This window comes from Motacilla alba, chromosome 2 (assembly GCF_015832195.1).
Source record: "Motacilla alba alba isolate MOTALB_02 chromosome 2, Motacilla_alba_V1.0_pri, whole genome shotgun sequence".
Lineage (NCBI taxonomy): Eukaryota > Metazoa > Chordata > Aves > Passeriformes > Motacillidae > Motacilla > Motacilla alba.
Genome location: NC_052017.1, coordinates 129,622,128 through 129,646,314, shown reverse-complemented (window position 1 = coordinate 129,646,314; position 24,187 = coordinate 129,622,128). Strand labels below are relative to the sequence as shown.

The 24,187-nt window shown below is 40.6% G+C and overlaps 1 protein-coding gene across 4 annotated transcripts in view; it reads right to left on the bottom strand.

Annotated features, from left to right (window-relative positions):
• The window catches only part of MATN2 (matrilin 2), a 71,723-nt gene extending 52,299 nt beyond the window's left edge, over positions 1–19,424 (bottom strand). For 3 of the 4 annotated variants that reach the window (XM_038128690.1, XM_038128691.1, XM_038128694.1), the window contains exons 1-2: positions 19,053–19,424; positions 9,007–9,168 (exon numbers count right to left, since the gene is read on the bottom strand). In XM_038128690.1, coding sequence (XP_037984618.1) covers positions 9,007–9,154 — 148 coding nt within the window. In that variant the 5' untranslated portion in view covers positions 9,155–9,168; positions 19,053–19,424. The remainder of the gene's footprint in view (positions 1–9,006; positions 9,169–19,052) is intronic. The other variant, XM_038128693.1, reaches the window with a different exon arrangement.
• Positions 19,425–24,187: the final 4,763 nt, after the last annotated feature.

Below are 24,187 nucleotides of genomic sequence, written 5' to 3'. Positions count from 1 at the left end.
TGGTGGAGTTCCAATGTGCAAGAATGTGCCCAGCACTGTTTCATTTCCTCAAACATTTCCATCTGTGGATATTCAAACTGAACACATTCAAAGACACAAGTGTTAGATGGTCATTTTTCAAAAGTTTTTGCAAGCTGGTTGTCTTGAAAAAACTGCTTGTTTAAAAATGAGTAAGTTATTTTTGATTTTGTCCCACATCTTTATGACTCCTTAATATTTTTTTTCTTTTTCTTAACGTAAATATTACTTATTAGGTTACGTAGGTCTTTATTCTAAGAGATGAGAATGAATAAATGTTAAAGAAGGCTACTGCTATATGCAAAGCAAAAGGAGGTTAGCTCAGTTTGGTAAACACTACAACAAAGTTTAGACATTGAAAAAGTAATTTATAACAAGCAAATATTAGCTCCATTAAGATGTTTGTTATAGAGCATGACAATTCAAGCAAAAAGAGTTAAGAAAAAATGAGATCATAGATTAATTATTGCCTGAGCAGTCTTTAATGGTAATGTTAATATTTTGTATTTCTTAGCTCACTCCCCTGTAATGCATATACAATAATTACATGTCCTGTGACACTGCCAGCAGTAACACCAGGTTTATTTTTAGATTTTATCTTTGAGTAACAGAACAAGCCTTTACTCAAAAGTAAATAAAAGGGGAAGAAAACTATTCTCCCTGTTAGCATATTTTACAACTTCTTCCTAAATGTCTCTTCTTTCTTTACCATTTATTATTTCATTTTCCCTCAAGCCCATCTTCTTTTTACAACTTCTTTCCTTATAAATCTCGCCATAACTCCTATAAAATTTGTTAAAAGATGTATGAATTTCCTGGGTGTCAAATATTTTTTTATTGAAGTTTTATTGGTTTTCCCTTGCTAAATATTCAGCCAGAAAGATTGTGTTTGACATGCTCTCAGATAATTCCAAAAGATTTCATACGTTATCAAGAGGGTTTAATCTTCTTGTCATAAAATTATACAGGTAAATAATAGCCAAATTTCTAATTCATTCATAAACATACCAAGTGCAAAATGCTTTGGGAAACACATTTCATGATTGTGATTGTTGCAAAGAATAAATGAAGAAGAGCACCCAATTCTAAGCACTTCTGTCTCTAGTGAGACATTTTGAGCAAGTTAGCTTCCACTCCTTTTGGGTCTTTTTCATTTTAATTCAAAGACGGACAAAGTATGGTATTGTACATTTCAGATATAATCATACCTAGTTCCTGAAGGAAACATTAGAAACTGCCCAATATCCCTTTCCTAGCACACATACATGCTGCACTTGGTTCTGCAGGTGACACCACATCTTCCCAGCTCTGGGACAGGACGTGGATCCAAGACCTGCCTCTGTACTTTCTGGCCCCATTCTTGCTGTGAATCTTTCCCCAAACACACAGGCCTGTGGCCCTAACCCAAACGTTCATTATGAGTTTGGCAGCTCACCCACTTTTCCTTACAAATTTCTTCATCTGGGAACAATCTCTAAATGGAACACAGCCTCCAGACATTTCTTTATTGCCTCTGACAAAATCTTTTCTGAACTTCCAAAATTTCTGGGACAACTATACAGCAGGAGGCTCTTGTCCAGAGATTTCCATTTCTTTCTACATGCAAATGCTTCATTATTAGTCACTGCAGTGACTAAAGTAGTATATTACTTTGTTCTCATTTCACCCCACTATTTCTATTCCTTCCCTGTCATGGTTTTCAAAATAACACGGTCATTATTAACACCAAGTCTCTCCAAATCCAAAGAACCAGAACTGACTCACAGTATTTCTTCATTTCTTTACCTATACTGGTGCTTCTCTGGTATGAAGCCAAAGCATGGTGTAAGGATAGTCTCAAGTTTCTTAGTTCTTTCTGCACATTTCAGCTGCTCTGAGACAGAAATTGTTGGGTTTCCTGACAGGAGCCAATGCTTTCATGGTCAGGAGGACCAGGGAGCAGGTTTTTTTCCTTGCAGGCAGTAAAACACCTGCACAGAAGTATAAAGTATCCTGACATCCCCATGCACATGGCAACATGAAAATCTACCCACCACTCTTTGACAGAAAAAAATGTTATGTGTTCTCAGCTAAGGATAGCTTACACCCATGAGAGATGAGGAATTCATTTTCTGAGCCATGATGAAGAAACTCGTGGTACACACAGTAACTCTACTTTGCATCCTGTTCCCACAGCCAGCCTGGAAGCACTTACTCTGTGACTGTCTTTTCCTGCACTCACCTGTAAAACATCAAATCACAACCAACATGAAAAAGGTGATTGTATGGGAGAAGGTGATCTTTGTATCTTTCTGCTTGAAGATCTGAGACTCTTATCTTGCCTGAGCTACTTAGGGTGCTGTTGGTGACACAGAAATTAATAGAGAAAGAATGGATACAGAAAGTAGACAATTGTTAGTAGCAGCATAGACAATCTAGAGAAAAAATGTTACCTTAGTGAGTTGTGGTGTTCTTCTTTCAGGACATTAGTTTAACATTATAAAGACTCTTATTGATACTTTTTTTTTAAAGTTGCCCGTATCTTTATTTACGGGGAAAGCTGTTAGCAACCTTAATATTACTCATTGATCAGCTGACCTGAAACCACATACTTCTATCTATTGGTAACAGTCTAAGTATTAGATTCTTTTCCAGAACAAATTCAGAAACAGCAACAGGGGATAGTTCTGTATACCATTCCCCGTCTCCCAAAACATGCAGGACATCATGTCCACTGGTGAACCAACAGTTTTTCCACTTCAGCAGTACTTAGAATGATGTCTTCAAGATTCCAAAACAATTTAAAGTATGTCGTCCTCATCCACAATAGTGTCTGATCACCCACTCATGCCTATAAAATGACATGTTCTTGAAGTCATGCAAATACTGTTTCTATTATTTTCAAATTAATTTTGCACATATGTACTTTTTAAATTAAGAAGGCAAAGTGCTCAAAATGAAGTCAAAACCAGCACACTGCTGCATATCAGTGTTCTTTCTTTTGGCCTGATTTTTCTTCAAGACATAATACACAGAGGAAGCTTTGAGCTCCTTGAGAATATACTCATAACAACAGTTGTTTTACTCACAGTAATGTTCCTCACTGAATTATTGTCAAGGCAAACTCTTTTTCAAACAGAAATGGTATTTCACAGTAATTTGTGGGGGTTGTAACAAACAAATTCAGAAATACAAAGATCATTTGATGTTTAGTTCATGACTCAAGGTTTTTTTTGTAACAGCAGATATTCTTTCATCCTGTGGAAATATTACAAATTACTTTTAAAAAAAAAGGGAAAAGAAGAAAAACAGGGAGGGGGAGGGGGAAATTAAAAGAATAAGAAAACAAAACAAAGAAAGAAGGGAGGAAGGAGGAAAGAGGGAAAAGGCTTTGTTAGAGGAAATACACATTAAAGAAATACAATGCAATTTCTTGTGATGCTGGAAACCAAATTATATTCCATATAATTTAAATTACAGAAATACCCCACAGGTGACTCAAAAGTGAATGTGATTTCAATACATGAAAATTAATAATGAATACTAAATACAAGAGCTGGCAAACAGAATGTTGTTCTGTGGTTAAAAACTGCTAGCACAGACCAAAATCCAAACTTCCTGATCTCCATGATGATTGGCTACAGATGAGCATACTCAGATTAGGACATAAATCCCTGAGGTCTGTTACAGTCCCAGCTAGTCCTCATGGCTCATTAGCTGGGGCTGTTTAAGGGATAACAGCTGCTGCAGGAACAACTGGCTGGGCAGGGATATGGTTGCTGATCAGATCTCTCTTTCTCAGACTCTGGGACCTCTGAGAGGGGCTGGGGAAGCACAGCCTTAGCACAAACCAGGCTACCAAGCCTCAAAGCCACAGAGAGCGGGTGTTCTACTGTGCAAAAACCCTGGAATCTGAAAAAGCAGCTACTGTGGGGGAGAAGCCAACAGCTGAGAGATTAAGATGAAAGTTGAAATATTAAGAGTCAGCATAAAGTTCATGGATGACCTCTCAGCTATTGAAAAAACCATTACTGGGAAGCAAAACACACCATTGCTAATATTGCCTTGAGGCACAATGATTGCAGTATGTATCCACACACTTCAGAAGGAAAAAAACAGGTGATTTTGCAGGCTGTAAAATGCTTTGCTTGCTCTCTTTCCAAACATAATGTGTTTCTATTTATATGGCAATATCATGTTTTGAATAGGAAACTGATGGGTAAATAAATGGATAGGTATTTGATTACCCTGTATCCTTACAAAAGCTTGGCTAGGATTTTGCTTGTATTTAAACTTATGTGGTAATTCAAAAGATGTAATTTACAACAACTTCCTACCTTCATCTGCTGCATGGAACAGTTGTCATCTCCCCCAGTACTATACCAGTACAGTATGTCTAGCACATGATGTAGTTACTGTGACATAATTCTCATTTCAATTGCAGTCCAGACTTCAGTTACAATAATTCTGCTTTCTGACAGGATATGTCTGAGGACATAAAACTTGTCAGGCTTGCATTTATGTGAAGAAATAACACATACATATGTTGAGGATGAGAATTAGCTCCTTACAGGAGAAAGCATCCCTCAGTGGCTCAACAGTCCACATTAGCAGAATTTAGAGATTTCTGGCCAGCTCTTACTGTATAAATATACAATGAATTAAACCAAAATTAAACAGGAATCTTATCTGCACTCCACAGAAGCATGATGGGTTGGGCTCACTTTTGTCACATACTTTCCCTTCTGATTTGCTGCTAAAATAACTCAGAAGGTTTAACCTGATAATGTCTTAAGCCCTTAAGTTACATACACTCAAGTTTAAGAACTGGCTTGGAGATAAGAATCCTTGGATTAATTTTAACTGGCTTTAGCAAGTGATTCATAAATTTTGTGAGTGTTTCACGTAGTTCTGATTACTTCGCTTCAAATTATTAGTGGAATCACACATATACAAGCAAGAGACAAATCATTGTATATTTTGTTGCAAAATGTAATTTCATGCAGACAGAGGCATTTGCGTTTTGCAGCAGCTTCCACTGAACAGGAGCCAAGTACATTTCCTTCTTGGCCTCCTTTCCCCTCTGTTTTAATTTTGTGCAGTATCTGTTAATTTTTTGTTATTTCTTCTGCTATCATGTAATATCTAAAGGAATGCCCCCTAAATTAGCTTTTCTCCTTACATAGATATTTTCAAAATTACGTAGCTGCATGTTTCATATTCCCAAGAAACAGAAAGTTATTGCTTAGAGTAGTATTCTACATTCTAGCATTCACTGTATTCACTACAGCTTTCATGCATTCACTTCAGATCTTTCCAAAGAAGTATGCCCATATGAAACAAAATGCATGCCCAGTTTACTAGAACAGAGTTCATGAAGAAAAAAGCAAACACAAACACTTGTGGGTTGGTTTTTTTTTCACAATGTGGGAGTTTTGATTTGCTTTCTTTTGTAATATATTATTAAGATGCAGTAGGGTCTAAGTTCCAAATCTGCTTCAGAAAAAAACCCCACAACTTCAAATACCAAAAAGGCACTACATCTTGGATCTACAAAGATTGGATGCATGCTGCTTCTAGACATGAAATCTGCTGAAGGGTGCTGTGGACCTCTCACTGGCCTTGCAAACACAGTATGGAAATCACCACTCTGGACAACTGACTTTGCTCTTCATCAGGATGTTTAGGTGCAGAAGGCTATTTCATTATGTCTGAAGGAAATCAGCTAATCTAACAGACATAATTTTATCTTTATAACTATGTAGCAAGTATATCACTGCTTTTCTTTAGAAAAAAAACAGAAATATCATTTTCCTTTCACAAATCAGGATAAGCCAAATTTGATCCAAACTCTGGATCAAAGTACTGATGAGGGAAAAAAAGAAGGCAAAATCTAGTTCATATGTCAGATAAGGGGAAAGGTGACTGTTATCTGCTACAGGAAAGAGAAACTGACCATCTTACATCTTTCTTTGTTTCACAAGATCCTGCACAACTATGGAAACAATTATCTGAAACATAAATACACCTGCATGAAAACAGCATCTTCCAGCAATATAATACAAATTCTTTTGTTACTTGAAATACATGTATATCTAATATGCTGCAATAAAGACTTAAGAAAAGGTTAAAAGTTAATTAATTTGGCACAACTGACAAGTTTTTTTTATATTTGGAAGTCTGACTCAGTGTTTAATAGAAGAAAAACCGGCAAAGCAGTTTGGCTTTCAAGGGACACATAGTGAGAGTTCCTAAAACTCTATTTCCAACAGATCCTTGAACAAAATATTTCAGCTCTTTCACAGAAGTTACTAGCTATAGCAATAATCATTTTAAACAGCAATAAGCAATGCAACGACCTGCCAAATTAAAATAACATGCATCGAGATTTAGTTAAAAAACTGACGAATAAGAAAAGTATATATCTTTTCAGACGCAGTTCATTCCTCCAGGAGACTTTGTTAAAATGTATAGGCAATTAGACCTAACAAGACCATTAAGAAATCTATGAAGTATTAGTGCATGGCTGATGAAAAATTAAATCCTCCTAAACCTGGATCTCAAAGTATTTTTCTCTCTATATGGACAATCCCACAGAATCTTTCATCCATTCCATTTTACTTATTTAACTTGTCAGTCTCCTAGAACAATGACTTTTACTTCTGTACTTGGACACAACTGGTATTTTACCAGTAAATAGTTATCACAGACATACACTTTTGTTTTTAAAATGGTGAAAAGAAGAATAAAGGAATAAATTATTTTAATACTGCTATACTTACCTAGTATAAACTTGCATTTTATTCCTGAAAAAGAGACTTCCATCCAAAACAAATCCAACCCCCAACCTTAATTTTTATTACTTTTCCAGGTACCTGTTCGTTCTTTGCAGCTATTTTGCTCCATTTTGCCTGCCAAGCAAGTCTTTACATAACAGCAGCAATTGTCATCACCACCACTACTTCTAATACGCATACTACATAGAATGTGACAACTTCTAATCCCTGTTAAATTGCTGGAAATCTGGAATGATTTTATTAAGTCTATTACTTGATGTCACTGAGATCATGTTTTGGCCCTGTTCTTTCTCATGCCATTTAAGGAACACTCAACTTTCCAGCACAGTGGCACTTTTCATATTCTGTTCTTTACAGAGAGGCAAGTTTTTACCATGCCACTGTTTCTATACGTTGCTGCACATAAGCAGGTGACCTAATTTCTTGAAACAGAGTGCAAGGCCCAAGAGTCTGACTCCAAACTGCCACGTACTTTTATGGGCTGGCTCAGAGAATGTTCCAAGTTTTTTGCATCATTTAATGCCATGAAGAGGTTCCTTTAGCCAAAACTGTTTGCATCCTGCACATGCCAAACTGAGTAGGGATCCAGTGGTTTCCAAATGCAGGGACCAGAGATCTCTTGGCTTTTGAAATAAGAAATAAATAACTTAATATACACATTTTGATTTATACTGAACCCTTTCATATATTTTCCACTATTTAAATTTGAAAGAGCGGATATAAGAGGAATTTTTAAAAATCACAGGGAAAATGGCAACTAAGAAATGTGACACTGTTTCTCCACATAATACTTTGCCTCTGCACTCATTTTCTGGAGAGATGGGCAGCTTATTTCTCAAAGTAATAAGCTCACTTAGGGTATCTGCTAGGAACCCTAAAATACTCAGGAAGAGCTCCTATTTTAGAATTTTAGAATTCAGGACTTTAGAAAGTTTGGGATTCTTGTTAAGTAAGGTGTGAAGGTGGGTATTTCTCTTTGTTGTCCTACATCCATGTTTTTTAGTGAATTAGATCTCCAGAGCTGTGGTTTTCAGCCTTCAGTTGCAGAACCCCAAGTGCTTCAGGACTGCATCTATTAGTTTTGAGATAGATGAATAAGAAATGGAAATCTGTTATCTTTTGTTTTAAATTTGTCCTACTGGAATGGAAAATCAACATTTTAAAGTAACAGATTGTAAATGGTACTTTATGGAGTTTAAAGGATTACATGTAAAGGATTACATTTTATTTAGACAAGCATTTCACTGCTAAATTTGGTGCTCTTCTCTCTGTCACCCATTCTCCCATATTCTTTCTTTCTTTTCAATGTATTTTCTGCAGGACATTTCACATTCCTCATATTCACTTGGGTTAGGTGACCTTTATGGAGTCCACTTAGCATCTCCCAGTGGCTGGAGAGAGGTATCTGATGAGATCTACTACTGATGTGAATCATTAATCCCTAACCATAGGCTGTGTCAAAACCCCATCCATGCTGTGTTCTCATAACCTAATAATCACTTTAAACAATTAGCAAAAGACAGTTATTCTAAGTCACAAACTGTTAGGAAATGAAAAAGTTGACTGCTTGGTGATGCACAGGTGATGACCAACAATAGAGAGATGAACCTTATGTTATAAAACATGACAGCCCACAAGCTGAAACTGATAGGCCTTGTCCTAAGATTTTTGTCAAAAGAGGAAAAAAATAGCTCATTGTAAAAAAATTACTCATTATAAAATAAGCTACTCATTATAAATAAATCTGACAAAATAAAGGGATTATCATCAAGTAATGTAATGATAAGCTTCATTTCAATAGCCACAGATTTCCATTCAATCATCTTTATGCACATTACACACATGTAGACAGGTAAAACTTTCCAGCATGGTAAAAGTCTCATTTGACAGAACCTCCAGGGACCAGCCTGTATTTCCTCTAAATACTGAAAATAAAGTTGTTTCTTTTTTTTTTTCAATCCAACAGTCCGGTAGCAAATATTTACTTAATATCACTTACATAAAGTAAATCTGGTACCCCAAAAGTAAATAACTTCATTCAACAGCTGCTACCTGGTCAACAAACTTTATCACATGCCTACTGGCAAATGAAAATCGCCTTTTGGTTACAGACTAACTCAGCCAAGGTGTGGCCAGCTGCTTATGCCTTTTATCATTTGTATTTGAGACAGCTTTTGGTAGTGGTGTTTGGGTTTTTTTGTGTGTAACTTACCCAGTAGAGATTGTGTGTTAACATCCCTTCTTCGGGTGAAATGTCTTCCAGGGAGATCCTTTGCCATGACAGTGGAAAGCAGAGTGTGTCCAAATAGCAGAAGGAAACATGCAGTCATTTTCTTCATCTTCATAAAACAGAGGGACATGCGAGGATGTAAAACTGCAAGAGGAGAAAATGAGATAAGTTCTTTGATTACATAAAAAAGAAGCATTCCAACCACATCAGTCACCCAGCAGCATTGCTTCCCTTGCATCACATACAGACATGCAGGCACATGGGCACCAAATAATACCTACAACTTCAAGAAATAAGGTTTACATAATAACACAGCAGTTGGCAGCCCCTGTATAGCATTTCTAAGTATTGCTAGTTGAAGTCCATAGTCAACATTGACAACAATTTATAATAATCAAGTATTTTTAAAGCATGAAATGGAAGTTTGTTTCACTCAGCCTGTCAGCAGAAACAGGTTTGAGGAGGACACAAATATATTTTTGTTATTCCACTCAGTGCTCCTTTGCAATTTTTTTCAGAAGTTTAATGGTTCCTGCAGTCTGAGGGATTCTTGCTGCAGAAAATTTTGGAGAATTAAAACAGAGAGAAGATAATATATTTCAGAAACAGCAACTATAAATGTGAACAGGCAACAACTGATGCTGACTTTTCAGAAGACAGTCCATGGTTGCTAACATGAAGATACCAGTGCAAGATTAATCTTGTTTGTAGGAACAGACTCCTGAGGACTGGAAAGGAGCTTGCCATAGGGTCTGGAGCAATTTTATCATACAGAAGAACAAAGTGACAGCAAAAATTCCTACATTAAGAGATGATTCCTGACCAGGAACTTGTTAATGCATCATGAAAAGCCATGGCTGACTCTGCCACAAACAGAAAACAAAGACTGTCATGCTAATAACTCATTTTCTGGCTGTGTTCTTCCTTGGAGGCTTCCTCAGATGGAGGCTCCTTCTACACTCCCCCAAACCTTTATTGTTGTGGTCAAGAGCATCCCACAGGAGCTGGATTCAGTCTTGGAGTGGATGATATGATGAAACTTAGTAAAGAGCTCCCCTAGGTGTGCAAGAGATGGATAGAACTACCCACTTTCATAACAAAGAACTGTTTTAACTGAGTCTGAGTGGAACTTCTGAAACAGCGCAAATTTTAACAGTTATTCTTGGTGAAGTAACTAAGACTTGAAAACAATTTTAACAGGGCCCTAAACCTAACAAGCAGATATGTAACAGAAGGCAACTAAATGCTTCAGTTCTGAAAGATAATTTATTTTCCCACCATGAGCTATTCATTGGCAGAAAGGATAATTCTGAATAAATATTTTCTCTCTAATAAAGATACTTTGTTCATTATTTTTCAGTCTTTTCCATGCAACTATAACACATAATGTAATTTTCTGACTACCAATCTATTTTTCCTTTTGTGTACCCTACTCAGCAGCCCCAAATGCAGACACAACGTTCTGGTGCATATGCCAAAAGGAGTCTTTGCACTCAAAATGCCCAGCCTTACTTCAGTGTTCAGTATTATCCAGTAATGGGCAATACATGATTTAAGGACATTTGAACTAGGAAAGAAATGGAAATACCTGGTGTTTATAAAAATGGCCACAAAATAATTAAATTTCTGGGCATCTGGATGATATTATTGCTAGAGTTTTTCCAGTGTTGTAGTCAGAAACAGATGAACACTGGAAGCAGCACACACCACTGGAAATGGGACTATGTTTCCCTGGAGGCAACAGCTGTTACATCTGGAGATCACGAATCCCAGGTATCTCTTCACTCCTCAGAACACCAACACAGACCAGGGGTCTCCTCTTGCTCAGGCCTGCTCATTCAGCACACAAAGCAAATGGACCTCAAGGATACATGCCAGCTCTAGCACTGATGGTTTAGAAAATCAGAAGCCATGCTAAAGTGAAAAAGAATAGAGAAATATCCTTGTTGCAAGGCTGTTACAGGAACTAGGTATGAACAGAATGCTCAAGAGGACTTTCCGGCTCTTAACTGCTTATCAGAGGCCTAACTCATCCCTCCTTTCTATTCACCCTAAACAGCTGAGAAGATGGCACTAAACACTAAACACACTTCACAAGGCATTGCTAAACAACCCAGTAACAGCATGATGCCAAAGGAAATGGTGGTAACAGCAGTGTATCAGGACAGTCCCACCCCAAAATAAACTCTCCTACATTCTGACGCTTAACATATTTTATACCTCTGTAGCAATTTTTGATATTTGGTCATAGTTACAAATTCACTAGACTCACAGCTGTCCATAAGCAACTCCAGAAATAGGAAAAAAAAAAAAGTGTTGGGATTTGAAGTCTTTGAATTCTGTGAGGAAAATGTTTACATAGCATACAAATATATGATCAACTGACCATATAAACTGAGTTGTCTCCATAATCATTCATTAGCTGTCACTGAATTCTGGAATACATTAAATATTTTCAATTCAGTGTAATTTTTACCAATCCCTTTGAAAAGTAAGGTTGGAGTGCTAAAGAAACAGAACCACTGAATAACATATTGTTCAATAGTACTTACTTTGGATTCAGAAACTTTAGGTCCTCAGATCTCAATATCTCTAGTCTGATAATCAGAAAATAAATCTACTTAGAGATCCACCAAAAAGGATCCAACTCTTGCTAAAATAAAATCTACTATGAACACACTCCTACCCTCACAAACAGTGTTTTAAAGCACTGTTTCAAACAAAAGCTATACTTAACAGCAAAGAAGTTCAGTTGCCTCATCTTAAAAAAACCAAAAAAACAAAAAAACAACATATAATCTAAAATAAAACTGTAAGCAACATTTCATTCATTTTCAGTGAGAAGGAAAAAACAAAAAACCCCAAAGCCAGAGGCTGTATATGTGATAACATACACTGATCCAAGCCTGCTGTCACCCCTCCATCCACACTGAAAGCTTCTGTACTGCTTTCCTGGGGTGATGACAGCCTGGGCTTCTGTGCTTTGCTCTAGTTCCAGCTACATATTTGTGTCCACTGCTGCTTTTACATGACCAGTCTGTATTGTGGTTGCATGGCTGCTCCTCATACAGCCCTCCCATGGTTCTCTGCGCATCTTCTGGGCCTTCTGCAAGGTCTCCTGTCTTCACTCTAGAAGCTGGATGGTGTTTATTTTAACACCTCATTTTTCCAGCAGGCTAAGCTCATCTGCCACAGCCCTCTGGGGCTGGTTAACCCTTGCTCTACCAGCTGAGAACATTCCCAAAGTACCAAACTTACAAAGTCATATTTTTGTGGCTACCTGTGAATATATTTTGGGCACTTTGATTCCTGCTGTCAGCACTATACCATCGGGAACCAACTCCCCATGGCAGACCCAAGATCAACTCACTGCAAGACAAACATCCTGAACAGCTCAAAAAACCAAAACCAACAACAACAACAAAAACAAAAACAACACAACAACAACAAAAACCCAAACCAAAAAATACCCAGCAAGAGGAGGTTTGCCAGTCCATGGGGCTTTACCAGGTTGAGCACCAGATTCACTGGTGCTTTCACTGCTCCACTCCTCTACCCACAGTGAGAGGAAGAAGAGTGGGGCTTTCACAGCAGCCTTGGAGCACTCAGTGCAGCACAACGCTGTGCTGGACATGTGAAGAAGCTGCTAACAGAGAAGACACAACTGCTGCTCACAGAGGTACAATCTGGTGAGGGCTGCTGGCCATATCTGCAGCTGCCTAGACGAAGTTTGGTATAAAAGAGGAGATTCTCCCAGAATATGACAAACAAACAGAGAGACTCTCACTTCTTTTAAGGCTTCCCTCATTCCCTACCTGGCTGCTAGTCAAGAGCTGAATATTGCCATGGTGTGCTCTTATCAATCTTACCTGTGCTAGCTTAGCCATACACCCATGCATCACAGTAATTTTTCTGATGCACTGTTATGCACTTTCATGAACCACAGTGTAGGAATACTAAAAAATAAAATTGAGATTTCACTTTAAAATACCTATTTCCTTTGTTGGACAGCAGTGAAACAATACAAGCCTGTTTCTATGCTTTCAAGTATCTTTCCATGGAAGTCTCCTTGTAAGGGATTGATGGCTGTTTTGGGCAGAGACATTACTGAATATTCAGTGTCAGTGGTAATAAATCAGTGACCTTCTCCACTGCCTGTTGCAGAATATTAATATTTGTCCTCTTCACTGTGATAACTCTTAAATAATATCAAGGGAAAAGAGATGCTCTGTGGCTTATGCCAAAGTCAGTGTCCTCCCACCTCTTACCACACCTCAGGAAAATTTCTTTTACAGAGAAGCAGGAAACCCCTCTATTGGCCTGTAAGATCACTTCTTTTTCACTCAAGTACCTTAAAATGTACCTGTCTTTGCTGAGCAGATCATGCCGAAAAACAAATTGGAAAACAAGTAATATGTTTCAGCTCATACTTTCTGCTCCTCTGTATGGTCTCCCTCCTTGTCTTGTAGTACAAGTTTCCTTCCAAGGCCAAATCAGAAACATGAATTCCACAAATCCCTGCCTCTCCACCTTCTCCAGCTACCAACCAAACTGGCACAATATACAGCAGGGGAAATACTCCATAGTTACGTGGAACATTAACACCTGCAAACAGTATCCCCCTCTTGAACCCTGCATAATTTCTCACCATAGATGGGCGGGGAAGAGAAGACAAAAAAGCACCAGAGGCAACAGTTATTAGCACTACAGAAGCTGCCTTTGGCTTTTCTTGTTCCCTAGTTAAAAGAGACAGCCATTTACTCTCATTAAGCTTCCAACAGACCTAACTTCAGTGTTTTTAAGTTATAAAGAACGTAAGTTCATAGAAGAGAATCATTCTGAAGTTCTTTCAGCATTCCTTATTATCTCCCCATTTTTAAGATAACAGGAAACCATGATCAAATAAAAAACTTTCACTGAAGGTAAATCCCAAGCAATCTATGTGAGTCAATAAAATCAGTCTGTTTCCCCAATTTAGCAAACATGGTGAGTTACTTGGAAAAATAAATTAGGTCTTATTACATGAAAGCCACAAAATACCTCTTTCTCAATCCCACCATCTCAGAAATTTAAAAAAAAAAGGCTGCAGGCACTGTAAAGCCCTTTTAACTATCAGTTACAATATATTCCGAAGTACTTCACTATCCACAAGCCAGCACATGCCTTACTGGTTCACTACTCATTAAAATCACTGTGTAGCATGGACATCAGGACACACAGTATTAGTAATTTCCTCTGTCTTTCTGCACCAGTTGCTGACACAGGCATTTTCCAGCTCTAAAAAAGAGCTATAGAGGCCCATAGAATCAAACATCACAAAACATCATTATAAATCATACATATATATATATATGTGTGTGTGTGTGTGTGTGTACATATATATTATATAATAATATATATAATATATATAATAATGTACATATATATATATATATATATATATAATGTGCCTAGCCATGCAGGGGTTGTGTGGGGGCAGGTGGCCACAACTGTGGGGGTGATATTTAGCACATCAGCAAGAAGCACCATTTTACCCTCATCATTATGAAGGAGCACTCTAGTGTCATCCTGTTTCACCAGTGATGGACTGGATTTTCTGCAACTCCTTGCTGCATAAGGAAGGCTTCATTAGGCTTAGTAGCACAGGACAGGTAGACAACCATTCTAAATCATGACTATCAACTGCATTTCACCAATAGAGTTCAAATCACCAAGAAGAAGCGAAGTTGCAGGTGCTGTAAGTTTGTAAATTCCTCACATGCTGCTCAACCCTGATGGCAGGCCACTAGGTGCCCATGAACCTGGATGCCCATGAACCCAGACTGCACCATGTCCTGCAAAGCATCAGAGCAGTATTCACTTGTTAAAACATTTTTTAGCTCATATTAAGAAGCTACCTTGGGCCATTCGTGCTGTCAGTAGTATGAGATAAATCTGGGAAACTCATTATCTGAAAGTCAATTAGTAATTGTGGTGTATTCTGAGACAGCCAACCCAATTGCAAACAGCTTTCACAGTAGTGCAGCAAGCCACCACAATAACAAAAGGGACTGTTGACCTGGCAACATCAGTCTTGTATCAATCTGAAATAATGAGTGTCCAGACAGTATGAGTAACCTGAATCTGCACTGGGTTTAGGACCTGAAGTTGTGTACTCCAGTGTGAGAAGACTGGGACAAATTCTTTGCATGGGTCCACAAAGCTTCAGGGCCACAGGTTGTTTCGTGTCTGCAGTAGGGCACAATCCTAGCATGTGGTAGCAATGTCTGCTCCAGACATGTCTGCATAGTGGTGGGGACAGGGTGACAACCACAGAGTCACAAAGTTTTCCACCTTTGTCTCCTATGCTTCCATACAGTCCTCCTCATCCAGCACATATCCCTACCTTGGCATCTAAAATGATATTCCAGTGCTTTCTGTACTGAGAGATGCCCCTGCCTTGCACAGGAATTCGGCTGCGGCTGAATCTCCACCAGTAGCTATTTATTCCAGCTGCTGCTAAAAAATCCCACAGAGCAGTTGTAACTTGGACTAACAAAATCAAATGTGACAGTGGAGTAAATTAACTTTGATTTTGAAACAGTGCAGGGAAGACCCAAAATGCATTACAGAGCAGTTCCTAGACGGGGAGGTGAATGACATTTGGTAATCAGTCAAATTTGCCCACAAACCCAACGCTGTATAAGATACCCATGTGCAGAGCATAACCAAAGGTGCTGCAGGATACAGGAGCACAACCACATTCTGGAAGCTGTCCAAAGAGGGCTGGGGATGGGGAAAGGACAACTCGCCTATCCAAGCACAAGGGCCAGATAAGCACACACATGAATTGATGAGTTCAGACACCGAAATATACAGCATATCAGAAAGAGCAGAGATCAGCATTAAATTTTACTGTCAGATGTAAATATCATAGTGGGACTTCTACACAGCAGACTTTGTAATTTAATGGGCTTAGAGTATATGTACTACATATATAATTTAATTTTCTACAGCTCTAATGAAATGAAGAAGACTAAGGGATCTGTTGCTTAATTTAAAGTCATTTGTCTGAATGACACACAGACTTCCTGATACCACTGCTGTAAAATGAATAACCTCTAAATCATATAATGATAGAATGATTTAGGTCAGAAAGGACCTCTGTAAGGCATCAGGTCCAACCCCTGCTCAGAGGTGAAGCTGAGGACCATTTCAGTAACTTCTCACCACACAAAAGTTAATGGTGGTGCTATAGAACAGTACACCCATAGTATGGTTTACTCTGCATAGTTTCCAGTGGTCAGACAGCAAGCTCTAGCAGTGGGAATTCTTATTTTATGACAGCATCAATCTCCCTGCCATGATTTTCTTCAGTTGCCACTCGGACAATAGACCTTTTCATTATCTTCTTCTTTTGAGAAAGACTCATTTGCACTTTCTGGTACTGAATCTCATCTAAACATCAGAGTTTCCACAACATGCCCAGAAAAGTAGCATGGGAAAACTGAGAAAATTCACTTTTACCATGCACAGAAGGCATTTAAACGAAAGCATATATTATATGACATATTATACACATGTAAGCTGCTTAGTTTTGTCTCTGAAGTAGTCACAAGCCACAACAGACTTAAGTGCAAGCAGAAAGGTTTGGGGGGAAAAAAAGGATACAGCAGTTCTGAAATTTATTTGCAAAGTCACACTGACCCCAGTACCAGCACCACTGTAAACCAATAATTTGGAGATTAAACCCACTCCATTCCAAATACTCTTTGCTCAAAAGGAAAACACTAACAATGAGTACACTGTATAAAAAGAGCTTGTTAATGATACCCACAATACAATTAAAAAGTGCTTATTGTTTTACCTTCCTATGGAGATGGTTTATAAGCCATGAGAGAGTATTTAGATCTGATTAGCCTTTCTGTAGTTTGCCTGGACTAACTAAAACATCTTTTACCATCTCAGCTGGGTCCCTGAGCCCCAGCTCATAAACAGCAGAATGTGCATTCCCTTGCTAGTGAGAAATCCCAGTGAAGTCAATGGAGAGACTCACATAAAGTAATTAGGTGTGGATATTGAGTGCAGGATTAAGGATCTTAACAGCAGCTTTGTGTAACTGAGTGCTGCCTTTTCTGAAGATAAAAAATAAATCAAATTTAATGTGATGAATATCACAGTGATACACATTATATGAGCAAAAGTTTAGAAAATCTCATGCTTAAAGCTGAGATATCTACACGAAAAGTGTAATACCCCAAAACTATTTTGTAGATTTTGTAGGATTTAATGGAAAAGCCACATGAGTACTTTATTTAGCTATTGATTTAAGGAGAATTTTTGATGGGATTCAGTTTGATGATTTCTTCTGAAGTAGTCAGCTGTCTGACAGAAGCACAGCTATAACATGCAACACAACATGCCACCTTTTCAGACCTCAGTCAGGATCATTCACCTTTAGAACAATGGTCCCACAAGCAAACCCAAGCACTTAGAACTATTACACAAATCAGCAGGTTGCATTCTTCTCTCTCAGTCAACAATATTCTACAGTTTAGCAGTGATAGAGGCCAGTTTGACACAGAAAGGACTGTCTTCTGAAGCAGGAATACATGGTCATTAAAGATGCCATGATAATTTTTGCCAGATTACTGCCAGATGGTGCTCTACTAAGCACCATCTCAGTAGAGTTTCCAGGGTAAGTATATCACATTCAGCAAACCGTCCCTCACTCCTTCCACCTCCAGCAATCGCAGGAGGCCCGGGCAGCCCCTACCCTGCACATCCCTAGTGACCCCTGCAGCGCAGAGCTGCCCGTGGGCTGTACCCGGGCACGGGGAGAAGCCGCAGCCCGCGCTGCTGCAAGCTGGTAAAGACACCTGCAGGCTACTCTCGAACACGTTTCTAAGCAAAGTTTGGTTCCGATACTACACTGATCTTACAATACACCAGGGGTGTTTCTTTACAGCAGTCAAATGAGTTACTGCGGCATGCACGGGGAGGAGGATAAATGAAGAGTTTGCTCAGACCCACGCAGTCCAAAAAAAAGGGGAAACCCTTCTCCTGCGGGCTGCACCACGAGCAGCAAAGCGCTCCAGCGGGACCCAGCAAGCGAACATCCAACCCAGCCCCAGACGCGGCCGCGGCCCCTCGCCTCGGCCTCCCGCTCCCCGCCGGGCCCCCGCCGCCCGCGGGGCCTTCCCGGCCGCCCCCCACCCGGAGGGGCCCCCGGGGCAGGGCCGTTCCTCCGCCGAGCCGGGGCCCTGGGGCGGGGGTGGCCGCCGGCAGAGCAGAGACCCGGGACGGCAGCGATGCCGAGCCCCGCCGGGCGGCGCGGGACGCGGCGGGGCGCGGTGTCCCCGGGCGGAGCGCCGCGGACCCGCCTGGCGGGCGGGAGAGGCGAGACGAGGCGGGGCAGGGCAGGCGGCAGAGCCGCGCTTACCTGAGGGGCTGGCGGGGCGGTCCGCTCGGCGCGGCAGCAGCGGCGGCCGGGAGCGAGCGCGGAGCCTCCTCCCCTCGGCGCGGCCCCGGACGGCGCTCCCCCGCCCGCCCCCCGGGAGCAGCCGCCTCCCGGCAGCCCCGTCCCAGGCGGCAAGAGCCCGGCTCAGCACTGAGGGGAGGGAAAGCGGGGAGTCCCGCTACGGAGACACCGGCTGCCCTGCCCAGATCTCCAGAGCTGGCGCGGCGCCGGGAGGCCGCGGGAGGAGCCGCGGAGAGCCGCGTTCCTCTCTCCTCAGCTGCCTCTGCCGTCAGGGACGCGGTTCTTCACTCCTGCCTCCCTGAGGGGTACGACCTGCCGTCCCACTCCTTCCCGCCTGCCCCGTGTATGGGACCCGGGCTGTTCTCCCGCTCCTTCACGCCTGCCGGGAGGAAAAAGAGGGAATCGACGGCTCTTGCGGGACACGGGCTGTTGGCCCCAGGCGTCCCTGCCTGGTCCCGAGGGACGCGGGACCCGCTCCCTCCCGCCAGCCCCGTCAGGGACAGGGGCTGCCGGCCCCTCTGGGCTCCCGGTCGCGGCGGCCCCGGCCCGGCCCCGCCGCCCCGCGCACCTCGGCCCCGCTGCTGGTTCCTCCCTGCCAGAGCTGTCCCTGCGCTGTGGCGGGCGGCGAGGGGAGCTCCCGCAGCCCCAGGAGCAGCTCCTGCTCCGGCCCAGCGTGCTCTCCCGGAGGGGGCCGTGCGTTCCTGCTAGAGAAAAGCGGCGTGGTTTCTGTCTGGCGGCTCAGCGCATCCTTCCCCGGCCAGCGCCGTGCTCTCCGGGCCGCAGCCTTCCAGGGAATCCGACCAAGGGAAACGTCGGGGAATGGAAATCCATTCCCCTCGCGCAGGACCCGCGGGCCAAGGCAAACAGTCCCTGGTGATTCATGCGGTGTCTGCCACCGCGGCGAACCGGTGGGAGTCTCCGTCGGGGAAAACGCTGAGGGAAGCGTGAAGTAAGTTGGCCAAGTAGCAGGGACCATCGTTTCTTAGCTGACACAGCAGCGACGCGGTCAGTAGTCCAGGTGGAAAAACTAAGTGTGGGGTTTATATCAACACTTACAGTATTATGTATGAAGAAGAAAAATAAAATTCCTGCTTTGTTCCTAAACAATTGTGATTTCTGTTTCCTGGCAAACAAACAAACAAGCAAACAAAACCCAGTGAAAGCCATTTAAATGGCAGAGGTGAGCCAGACTCACTGTCACTGTCCAACAGGAAAGACTAAAATCGCCAGGCCATGCCAATTGCAGTACATCAGCTGCCGGAGGAGTCTGACACAGGAGACTTTTACTCCTCAGATCTGCTGGAATAATGAGTAACTCTGGCAATCAGCAGAGCTACTTCGTGTAAGTTTTGTAGGGCACAATTAATTGCCTGTGATGTGGGTGTACAAAATCTTATCTCTAAAAGGAAGCACACAGATAACAAGCAAATCTAAAACTGAAAGTGGTTGGATTCAACTTATCTTTAATTCCGAGCCCTGGCTCCTGAACCTTTCCTGTAGCCAGAGAAAAGGGAAAAAATAAAAATGCAACTGAGCACTGATAGACATTATAGCAAACCCAGCAGGGCCAAGTGCAGAACAATTCTCCCATTCTGTTCCATCCCTGTAATGTAGCATAGGATGAGGCCCCAGCCACGGTCCTAATTAATGCTTTGCTGTCTGAAAATACAGAAACCATACTTCCATTTCCCTGTGCTGTGGCTTGAGGCATCAGCTGAGTTGCCAGAGGAAGACAAAAGTCAGAAATGTTGTAGTGACAAGATCATGTGAGAGCCCAGAGTAACTCTGGTGGCTTTAGCTCCAGTTTATACATAAGAGAGCCCATCACTAGTGCTCTTCCCTGAGGCTGTGCAGCCTGCTGCTGTTGGCAGGCTGAACCCAGGGAAGGTATCCCAGCGGGAGATTGGAAGAAAGGATGGTGGCAACAAGTCAACACAAAGCATCTCTTCATTTCTTAAGAGACAGCATAGAAGATAGGGGACTTTTATTTGACTTTATTTTACTTAGGTATTTATTTATACCACACCAGAAGTACTGTGTAATCCCCACATTTCAAAGTCCTGGTCTCTTTGCCGCTTGTCTTTTCTCAAAAGATGAGCTTCTGTCCTCCACTCCCATCGTGTGACTTCTTTTTGATTTGGGAGGGCCTTTGTTCAGTCTGTCAACATTTGATACAATGGGTAGAGGAAAACTGGAAGATGTTAAGTAAGAAAAAGCTGGAGGCTTCTATCAAGCCATGCTTTGATATGCAAAGAATCAAAAATCTGCCCCCCCCCCAAAAAAAAAAAAAACAGGCAATTCTTAAGCTTCATGAAGATTGCTGATGAGATACCTGAGTCTGTTTGTTCCTGTCCTGTCTTCTCTTAGTGCCTGGAAGGATTACTCTCAGTCTGGAAGAAGTGATGTAGGCTGCTTCTCAGTTATCACAGGCAATAACTTAATACAAAAACCACATTTCAGAAAGTAGGTTTTATATTATAGGCAGGTGCTTTAAGTAAAACAGCAGTGAATTGATTTTCTTCCTGCTGTTAGAGGATTGTGTCAGACCTGCATGGTAGTTAGAAACATCCTACTGATTTCTAGTCTAAAAGTATTTATGGTAATTTTTGTATTTGTTTCCTAATATCAACATTTTCTTTAAACCAAAAGAACTGTTTTTGTTCTCCAAGGCTTGCCCAGGGCATTTAGTGACAGCAATTATTTTCAGCTTTCACTCTTGTTTCAGCAAGTTCTTGCTCTGTGTGTGGCTCCTGAGAGGGTGTGTGGCAAAACTAAACACAATACACCATGCAAGCCCCCTCCATGTCTCCTGATGTGGTCAAGGATTTCATTATCATTTTCAGTGGCCACAGCACCACTGATGGCTGGTGGTCACCTTTGTGTTTAGTTTGTATATGCAGCTGCACCTGTTTGCCACTGGATTAATCCTCTCTAATACATGATCTTGAAGGTCTCTTCCAACCTTGATGATTCAGTAATTCTGTGATTCTATACTATAGTATTTTATCTTTCTAGTTCTTTATTTTTTTTTGCTTCCAACTAGCATTCTTAATTGTACTTATTGTGGACATCAAAGTAGATGATTGATTTTTCTATCTTTTTATTTATCTATTTTATTTATCTGACTTTGAGTGAAGCTTTTACTTTGGGTTGGATTCAGTGGCAGTATTAGAAGTATCCTTTTACTACCTAACCACATTTAACTTAGCTACAAACCATACTAAGATTACTACAGATCTTCTGTAGCATTTCACACCTTTTTTTTTCTTTTTTTACTGCAGTTTTGCTTTTATGCATTTTCCTGTGAAATATCATCTTACATTTGATTGGATTTTCCAGATATTTAGGGACAGGGAGAGTTGATTTTTTTCCCCAACATTACCAGATACACATTAAATTAAGCTATTCTATACCTGCAATATCACACATACTACTATCTAATAGTATTTTCAAGAAGCCTTTAATCATTCATCCTTTCACTACAACTTCTTTTTCAAATTTTCTTCCTCTTCATTCTTTTAAAACACAGTAATTGGTGCAGAGCCAAAATATTGGCAAATGCCACCACCAGCACCGGTGATTGTACTAAAAAAAAAAAATATTTGGAGAGTTCCTAAGGTAAAGTTTCTTGGCTTTAGGTAAAACAGAAGATTCATCATATGAGGCTATAACTTAGAGTGGCTGGACACCATTCTTGGGCATTTTTTGGTCACTTCCTACCTAAATTTTTCCATTATACTGTCATTCAGTGCATTACTCACAAAACTGGTAATAGAACACAGGGAAACAGATTTTTCTGCTTAGGGAAACAGATTTTGTCAAAATATCCCTTTTTTCTTTCTTTTTAATGGGCTATGAAAGGATCAATATGGGGTTGAGTGTAAATATTATACACTTGGACATTTCTTAGGCACTCACATAACACAATATTTTGACTAGGGAGCTATAATGCTGCAGCAATAGCTTTGCACATATGAAATAGATTGCAAAACAGATTATAAATCTCAGCTGTATGTGAGCAAAGAATACTTATTGAGTGTGTTTCAAGATAAACTCTGCAAGGATAAATTTTGACTCCCTAGTGCTTTTAATTCTTTATCCACAACATTACAGAAAACATATTCTATTTTGGCTACACCTTAAAGCTCTGGATAATTCAAGCAGAATGTTTAAAAAACCTTGGAGTGGGATAGCAAAGAACTGAAAGAACCATTAGAGAACTGGAAAATATGCCATCCAGTGAAAAACTCAGGAAATGCAGTGCCTTTAATAACTCAGATTTAGGTGACTTAAGGACACCATAAAAGTATATAAAGGACAAAACTTCAATAAATGGTGTTTTCAATGCAGCCAACAGAAATGTAATAGCACTTAATGATAGAAACCTGCAGACAGAAAAATCAGACTAGAAACAGGCTGGTTTATCTACATCTCCGTTCTTCATATTTAATAACATTTTGTAAGGGATTTTCTCCTTTGCAATTTTTTGACTAATAAAGAACTGCTGTTGTAAGGCAGTCCATAAGTTAATGCAGAAAATAATCAGTTTGGGGTAATTCTTTATCTTTTTCTATATTGAAGACTCAAAAAAATCTTGTATTTTAATTCCAAAAATGATGCCTAGAGAGCATATTCAATAGTTGCCCAACCTTCAGCTTGCTCAGTTTCACTGCTCCCTTGGTGCCTGCATTTCTGCGTTGCAGGCCATGTTTTCTCCAGCTGTGGAGCTGGGCATCCACCTCCTGCCTTGGCCCAGAGGGATCTGCTATGGAGAAAGACACCAGTTTGTACAAGGTTGAGCAGGCTGGTGCCCAGCTCAGGCACAAGCTCCCTGCAGCTGTTTGGCAGCCTGAGCTCCCCTGTGTGCTCTTACATCACAGCCAGCACAAACCAGCAGAAATCTACACCTCACAAAAAGCAAAGCTGGCTCCTTTTTGCAGGACCGTCTGAGGTGCAAGTGTGACTTGGCTGCTGCTAACTGTTGTTTGCACAGGGGCTTGGAGCATCTGTCCTGGAAGAGTGCCTGAGAGCAAGCACAGGTGACCAGCATAAGGTCTCAGAGAGCTGGACAGACCTGCCAACCCTCCGTGGCTCCCAAGGTCCTCTGCACAGCCCTGGCAGAAAAACCCAGACTCCTTGTCTTTTGGATGTTAGAATAGGATTGGCAACAAAGGAATTAACATTTACATTTCATTATGAACTTCATGAAGAACCAAGTTTCTAAGGCAATTTCCACAAACCTAGGCATTGCAGGACCAAACTTTCAGGAGTCAAATATTTTTTAAGGTTATGATTTTTTTTAAAAAAACACCAAAATCTTTGAACATATACTTAATTGGAAGATTGTGAGTAATCTTTTTCAAATCTAAATGCAGTGCAGGGTTTGGTGCCTCCTGTCATCTCCTCAAGATGGTTCATGAGTCAGACTTAACTGTGGTTCAGCATCACAGCTGTATCACAGCCAAAAGAAAAGATGCTTCCAGTACACAACATTTAATCAACACCAAAGTTTTTGTATATATGCATATATATGTACACATCTATTATGTATATTAATACATATGATGTATATAATACATACATAATGTGTATTAATAAATTATCATAATGGCCTTTTAACAGAACATATTTCATCTGAGACATGCAGAGCCAGGCAGCATTCATTAATTGTACTTTTTGTTTTAACTTTTTCTTTTAAAGATG